The sequence below is a fragment of the Eurytemora carolleeae genome, unplaced genomic scaffold, assembly GCF_000591075.1.
Source record: "Eurytemora carolleeae unplaced genomic scaffold, Eaff_2.0 scaffold380, whole genome shotgun sequence".
Taxonomy (NCBI): Eukaryota; Metazoa; Arthropoda; class Copepoda; order Calanoida; family Temoridae; genus Eurytemora; species Eurytemora carolleeae.
This window is the reverse complement of record NW_019396454.1, coordinates 280,698-288,907: the sequence shown is the minus strand read 5'-3', so window position 1 is coordinate 288,907 and position 8,210 is coordinate 280,698. Positions and strand designations below refer to the sequence as shown.

General features: G+C 33.7%; 1 protein-coding gene across 1 annotated transcript in view; it reads left to right on the top strand.

Moving 5' to 3' along the window:
* Window positions 1–4,278, top strand: part of LOC111703594 (uncharacterized) — a 4,547-nt gene extending 269 nt beyond the window's left edge. Inside the window, exons 2-5 of the mRNA XM_023475580.1 lie at window positions 628–697; window positions 1,015–1,326; window positions 2,040–2,242; window positions 3,984–4,278. Of these exons, the coding sequence (XP_023331348.1) occupies window positions 628–697; window positions 1,015–1,326; window positions 2,040–2,242; window positions 3,984–4,151 (753 nt within the window). The 3' untranslated portion in view covers window positions 4,152–4,278. The remainder of the gene's footprint in view (window positions 1–627; window positions 698–1,014; window positions 1,327–2,039; window positions 2,243–3,983) is intronic.
* Window positions 4,279–8,210: the final 3,932 nt, after the last annotated feature.

Below are 8,210 nucleotides of genomic sequence, written 5' to 3'. Positions count from 1 at the left end.
TTCGTTAAATTGTACGTAAGATTGAAATCTTTCATGTTTTTATCATAATTTTTTATTAAAGAGCTCTCATACTCGTGGAGCAATGATATCACAAAGTCGTAGAAATGTTATTTTCTCCGTTTGTTTAGGCCCCCTCTGGGCCTGGCTACTTCAATTTGGAAACTAGCAACTTTGCTAACTCTAATAATCTATTTTAATTAAATTTTAAATTTTTATATGATATCAAATGAAAATATTTTGAGATTTCTATATTTCTTGTTTTTCATTTTATCTTCTTGATCGTCCATCCCTTAATCATACTTCGGCTAATTTTGAAAATAAAAAGAAATGAATTTTTTGGATGTTCTTGCAAGAATGAACTATTTTTCCAAACCCAGTATCTCAGAACTATTTCTTACAAAAGCATTAATTTTTTTGATCCATTTGGAAAGTATTTTATTAATATTTTGGTATACAACAGTGCTTGCAAACAAAGTCATTAACAATCACAAACGTTTCTGTTGAGAAATAAGTTATCCTTGATCAGTCAATGGTTTAAATGGTACCCTTGTGATTCATATGGAAGGTGACTTGAAATGACGTCCACATTCTCATGGCAACATTTCCTTTGTATTTTATTTATTTCAGTACCTGTCAAGTTACCTGTACCCTCTGTTGAATGTTCTCAATAACATACAAATATCTATAAATAAAGAAGGTAAATTCAACAACCATCCTATCCCTTAAATTCAATGTTGCACAGCTATAAAATAAAACAGCTGTGCAGGAAAGGAAAAAATATATGAAATAAAATGTTTAAATAAATTTAGTTTTCACCGTTCATCCTGAAAAGAATCTGTAAAATCAGTCTTAAAGTTTAGTTCATATTAAACCCCATTGTTTGTTTTAGTTTCAGGGTAACATTTTTTTCCGATTTTCAAATTCATTTTTTAATGCTTACTTTAGATTCAAAACAGAGTTTTTCTATAACAAAATTTATTATTTTAAACAAATGTAATTTAAATTCAATTTCAGAGAATAAACCAGACTCAACAAGTTCCTCCCAGTTCTCATCATTTCCTTCCTTCCTCAGTCATCCCAAACAGCAGCAGAATCAACAACAGCTGCATCTTCAGCAAACGCAGTATAACAAACAACAGCAACAGGCGCATCTCAAAAAACAACAGGTTTTCCAGAACTTTTCTCCTGCATCTAATCCTCTAGAAGAAGCACTCAACTCCAGACTGCCTGATTTCAGTAACACTTATAGAAACCATGGTTCAACACAGTTCAAGCAACAAGTTTCCAACACAGACTTTGAACAGTTAATATCACGTCTAAGACAAGGTATTACAAAGCAGTTTAAAAAGAGGTTACGGTAAATTAAAAGCGGTGGATGAAATGGTTTTGATGGAGTAAAAGCAGTGGATAAAGTGGTTTTGATAGAGTAAAAGCAGTGGATAAAGTGGTTTTGATGAAGTAACAGCGTTGGATAAAGTGTTTTTGATGAAGTAAAAGCGTTGGATAAAGTGGTTTTGATGAAGTGAAAGCGGTGGATAAAGTGGTTTTGATAGAGTAAAAGCGTTGGATAAAGTGTTTTTGATGAAGTAAAAGCGTTGGACAAAGTTTTTTTGATCTAAAGTAAAATGGGTGGATAAAGTGGTTTTGATGAAGTGAAAGCGGTGGATGAAGTGGTTTTGATGAAGTAAAAGTAGTGGATAAAGTGGTTTTGATGAAGTAACAGCGGTGGATAAAGTGGTTTTGATGAAGTAAAAGCGTTGGATAAAGTGTTTTTGATCTAAAGTAAAAGTGGCGGATAAAGTGCAGTTTTGATGAAATAAAAGCAGTGGATAAAGTGGTTGCAGAAGTAGAGCAATGGATAAAGTGGTTGCAGTGAATTAAAAGCTATGGATAAAGTGGTTGTGGTGAAGTAAAAGCAATGAATAACGTGGTTGTGTTAAAGTAAAAGTGGTGGATATAGTGGTTGAGGTGAAGTTAAGGCGATTATTATTACTATTATTATTATTATTATTATTATTATCATTATTACAATTATTAAGGTGAAAGAGTATCTGTAGGTAAGAATGATATATCTGCTTTAACTAAAGTCTGGGAGCATCAAGGTGCTCGAAACCTTCAGATCCCGCAGTTTAAGTCCGGATCAGGATCTTGTCGTATTGAAACCAGGATTAAGTTACACAAGTCAGGGACCTGTATAATGCCAGGGATGTGCCGGGTCGGATCTTACGGAGTTTTTAGAGAGGTAATCATACTTTAACAATTTAAACTCCGCTTTATTTAAGATTGCACTGTAAAACCCCCTTTATGTACATTGTACGGCTACATACATTAGACCAGTGACAGTACCGTACCACACGAACAAAATTATTAGGATTTCACCAGAATTTTGGGTTACGGTGTACATACGGAAATTATCCGGAATTTTTTCCATCTCCTTTACGGCAAAGGTTCCAGAATTCCAGAACTCCTTGTCTGGCAACTGGCATTACTCAATTATTGTTTATTACATAATTACACCAAAATCTGTTTTTTTACAAAATGAAAAGACATATTGTAACAAAGTATCAAATCGAAGCAATGATTATTAGAATCGATCAATTAAACCTTTTTCCATTTTGAAGTGGGTCCAATTTTACAAAAGAACTCAAGAACTAAGTGTTTTCTTATAGGGACTGTAAACGTAATTTCAAGTGACAGACTTTTCCTTATTAGTTTACATCGCTTGTTATTGAAACACACTTTCATGGGCAGCCATGAGTGCATTTGAATTTCCGAGCCGGGTCGACCTTGCCGGTCCCAGTTTGTACGGTGTCCCCCGGACATTGGGTAAAAAAAGCATACACTCAATAGGACTAGCCGGTACAACAAGGTTGACGCGGTCAGACTTTAGGTTGAATTTACTTTTACTACAGGGTCAGGGGTGCATGCTTTGTTTGCAAGCTGCTTTTTATCTATAGAGTATCAACATTTACTTTCTAGAAGTGGGCGAATATAAATATTTACATTTGAATTTGGAAAATTGCGACGGACATACAGAGCGTCCCATAGCATATTAGATTATCTCAAAGCTTTAACGCCAAAATAAACATAAAATATTCGAAAAACATAGCATTTCCTGCAAGAAAATTTTTATATTATCCTTATTCAATTTTTCAAAATGATTTATGCTTCTTAGATTTTCTGATTAGTCCCGGAAATCGTAATTTATACCCATTGACGATCTAATATGATATGGGACACCATGTATAATATTCTAAATTTTAAACCAATCAATGTGACGTCATCGGCGTTGAGCTTCATGAAGTACGCTGGCGACGGCGTACGTTCCAATGTCACAGCATTGTTGAGATGTATACACTGAGTTCTCTGCCTTTGATGACCAGTCAAAGGTTTAAAGGGTACTGCTGTGAATCGGGAATGTCCCTATTTAAATAGAAAGATGAAAGTACGCTTACAGTCCCTTCAAGTAAACATATTTTTATAATAAATATCGCCAATTCTTCTGTTTATATTGGTGCATTTTTAAGAAATAATAATTGTTGACATTTTTTTAAAACTCCAACCAGTCACTTCTCTTGAGTCATGCTAGTGCCACCAAATATGGCCGTAGGCCTGAACTGAAGAATTGAGAATGTCACAGCATTGTTGAGATGTATACACTGAGTTCTCTGCCTTTGATGACCAGTCAAAGGTTTAAAGGGCACTGCTGTGAATCGGGAATGTCCCTATTTAAATAGAAAGATGAAAGCACGCTTACAGTCCCTTCAAGTAAACATATTTTAATAATAAATAACGCCGATTTTTCTGTTTATATTGGTGCATTTGTAAGAAATAATAATTGTTGACATTTTTTTAAACTTCCACCAGTCACTTCTCTTGAGTCATGCTAGTGGCGACGAATATGGCCGTAGGCCTGAACTGAAGAATTGAGAAGATAAAATGGTCCTATATAGGGTCATACAAATTTAAATTCTGCTGTTCAGGGTGTATGTATGGATGGTGCCAGCAGGTCCTCGTGTAATGTCGAGGTGGTGGAGTACAAATCCTTGGAAGGAACCTGCTCCCAGGAAGGTCATTGCTCGGCCGGTCAAACCCTAAGCCCGTACCATCATCAGTGCAGACTGTTCCACAAACCAAATACAGAACAATAATATGTTTTATAGTGTTCGTTTAATCCTTATAGAAATACGATTTTGAAATATTTTCTTGAACAGTTTTTTTCTGCATTTCAACCCTTGCAATGATTTGACAAAGTTAATAAATTAACTCACACATTTATATATTATTTATTCTTTTTAGTCAAGACTTCTCGGAATCCTAAAATTATGAAATGTGCAACAAATTTATAAGTTCTGACTATTACAGAGTGAATAAAAATAGGGGTGGGCTTGGCACGTTCAGACGTTTTCCAACCCTTCCGTTAACGGTCACTAAAATCGTTAAAAAGACCGACTTCTCAGTAATTCGTTCGTTCGTAGCTAATAACTGTGTTATCCGTTAATTTTTTAGGTTATCGATTGTTATCGATTTCAATGATTAACGACCTTATTTACGTTATTGAAAAATATTAATTTATAAAAAAAAATATCGGAGAAAGTTAAGAGACGACATCAAAAAATTAAAAATACGTAAAAACAACTAACAAAATTCTTCTTTATTTTCGGTAAGTTTTATGCAATTTTAAGCAGAAAGTTGCTAGGGAACCATGAATCAGATTTAACAATTTTAAACCCCGCATAACGACAATGTCCAGTTGTGAAACTGGAAAAGCCCTCTTTGCATGATGGCAAGTTCAGGACTGGTTTTTAAAAATCTAGATTTTATGGACATATTTTGCAAGTTTTGTTCCGACTTGGCCAAAACTCATCTTTTTTACAAGTTTTTGTTCCAAGTTCAGTCCCATGGTATTTAAAAGTCGAGATATTCTCGACATATTATGCCAAGTTTTGTCCAAGTTCAAACTTCGCAAAAGATTGCATGAAAAACTGGATATTTTTACGAGTTTTTGACGCCAAGTTTATAACCAGTACCTTGCTTTAGTATCCAAAAGTCGACATATTGCCGACATAAGGGTCGACTTTTGGCAAACAAGTTTAAATTAGATTCTTTAACAGTTCTGTTTGCTGGGTTATATACACCCTTCTATCACTACATTTCTCATGAAATTTTGGAAAAATATAATATTCTTTTTCCATTGAATTCAGAAAAAGTTTTATTTTTCATATGAAAATAGTTTTTTATTTACCGAAATAATAAATATTTACAATTAATGCACTTTATTCCATTCTGTGAAAAACCGGCCTCTGATAGGAACATAATAGTAGACATGCTAACTAAATAACTGTACTGTAGTCTCCAAAGGTCAATAGGACGTACCTTGTTCATACAGAAAGCGTACTCAGATGCTGTTTTTCTTCCACCGAACGTATGTACTATGTACACGTCCATCCTAATGACGTTACTTTAGGGGACAATAGTTTGGACACTAGATGTCTCTTCTGAATTCGTATCTGAACAATAACATATTTTACAATTCTCTTGCTTATACAACAGTTTTATAATGTACCACCTAGATAACAGATACATAAAACAACAAATTAAGATTTCAGATACATATCGTTTCGTAAATTACAAAAAGAATATCTGCCAAAAATTATTTGACCTTTTATAATTGTAATGGACAAAACCAAAAAGCAAAAGCCCTATGGAAACATTGGGGTCATTAACCTCTACTTAAGTATACGACTAAAACTGATGCTTCATAGAAAATTCAGCCTCATATCATTATTTATCAGGGTTTTCTGAATTTCATTTGAAAAATCAAAATATTACATCTTTCTGAAATGATTTCAAAGAATTTATATCGTTTAATTAAATAGTTAGTTCAGTAATCGGTTTTTTTATTCAAAAAACATTCGCTAGAAAAATTTGTTCGTGCAGTAAAATACTAGTCTATTCCCAGCCTTCTTCGGTCTAACCGATCCATAAAATGCAAACAAATAGTTACCGATTTTAAAAACTTGTTTTTAAATTTCTCTAAACGATCTCACTTGTTCGTTCATTGCACGTTAAATTTTGAAAATTTCGTACTTTCACAAAATCAAATCCCATCTCCAGACTCTAAAACAAACTAAATCTCTACTTGTAATATCTCTAGCATTAAAAAACTGCTTCGATTTAAATTTTTTTTCTTCAAAAAATGCAGCAAAACACAAAAACAATCAAAACTTGCGGCACTTATTAAATATTAATCGTATTTTGGTTTCTTTGAGGAACTTCCGCCCCCACCGCCTCCTTTCCTCTTTTCAATCAGGGCGGAGATCTAAAAACAAAAAATTTACATAAAACAATTGTTTACTTTATCATTTAAGCACAGTTTTGCTCGAATACCATAAAAACAGTGGTATAACTCAGGTACTCGGTCGTGCTACAGTGGTGGGCAATGAAGGCGACTTTAGATTTCAATTTGATTTATATCAAGCATGGATACACATAAACTTAGAATTCAAGAGAAGCTGTCAAATAAATAGCTTCTCTTTGATTATTTGTCATTACTCATATTAAAGAAAAGAAATGTTACCAATCAAAGCTAAAATAAAAAAGTCGTCTTCATTGTATTTATATAATCGCCTACCACTGTATAATGTTATATTAGCCGAAGTGGGAATTCTTGAATCGTTGATCTCGAACTTTTGTTAATTTACAGATTAATTTAATCTTTATTCGATATACCGTGAAGAGTGTCTTCTGTGGAAAACAAACAGCCAATCAGAAGCCAAGGAATGTAGCATTCAACCAATAAGAGAGAGAAATTGCAGATATCCAAAATCAAGATATCAAGGCGATTCTGCGTAAAATTAAAGAGTGTCCACTGTGAATATCGAGGTGAAGATGTTGTGATTATGGGTATCTGATACAAATGTGTTTACAGCTCTAGCTGTAAACTGTAAACAGTGTGTATATTTAAAAAAAAAAAACTTTCTTATTTCTTTATTGTCGCAAAGCTTATTATGCTGGATAATAACAGGAGAGGAGAACACTTCAGAATTAGATACCCTTAATCCCGATTGCTTAATCTGAATATCCATTGAGGAAACTTTTGATGGGCTTGTTAATCCTTTCTTTTTAGATATCCCTCTACTGGGTTCCCACTAATGAGAGTACGGGAAAGTTGGTCAACTGGTTGCCTCGAAATTTCCCCACTCTAATTGGTTGAATTTTAGACACTTTCTTGGATATATAAAAAAGATTACATTAATCTGCAGATTAAAAAGAGGAGATCAAGCATTGATCTCGATATCCACAATTGTAAAGTTTGGGCTTGATCATTTTTGATTTAACCCGCCTAAGATGTCAAGATGTATCAAATAAAAAAGGGAAAATTATTTTTGGGTCAAAATTTAGTTTTTTTAATCTAAGATTTTAAGGAACATGACAGATAAAATTCTATATAGTTGTCTCGTTAAGGACCCTAAGCATGTAACCGTATACCCAATTTAATTAATTTCTCTTTTTTCCTTGGTTAACTGTAAAATCTCTTTAATTTTTTCATCCCTGTTCAGTGTACAGTACAATTAAACAGGGGTGCATATTTTCTAGTAAAATAATTCCCCCTTTTGAAATAAATTTCAGACGTTTGCAATTCACCAATTATACAAAAAATGTTCAATATCTATAGATCTCAATGTGTACTCTAAATACCGTACTGTCTCTATCTAACAATCTGTGCACTCTACGTACAGTACCGTCTCTATATGCACAATCTGTGTACTCTACATACCGTCCTGTCTCTATCTGTAGTATCTTTGTACTCTACATACCGTACTGTCTCTATCTGTACAGTGTACAGTCTGTGTGCTATACAGACCGTACTGTCTCTCTCTCTGTACAATCTGTGTACTCTACATACCGTACTGTCTCTATCTGTACAACCTGTGTGCTCTACAGACCGTACTGTCTCAATCTCTAAAATATGTGTAGTCTACATACCATACTGTTACAATCTATGTTATCTAAATACCATGCTTTCTCAATCTGACCGAACCTATCTATATGATCTATGTATTTAACATACCGTACTGTCTACTGTCTCTATCTGTACAATCTATAATCTCTAAATACCATGCTTTCTCAATCTGACCGACCCTATCTGTATGATCTATGTATTTAACATGCCGTATTGTCTCAATCTGTGATTTCTTTACTTTACG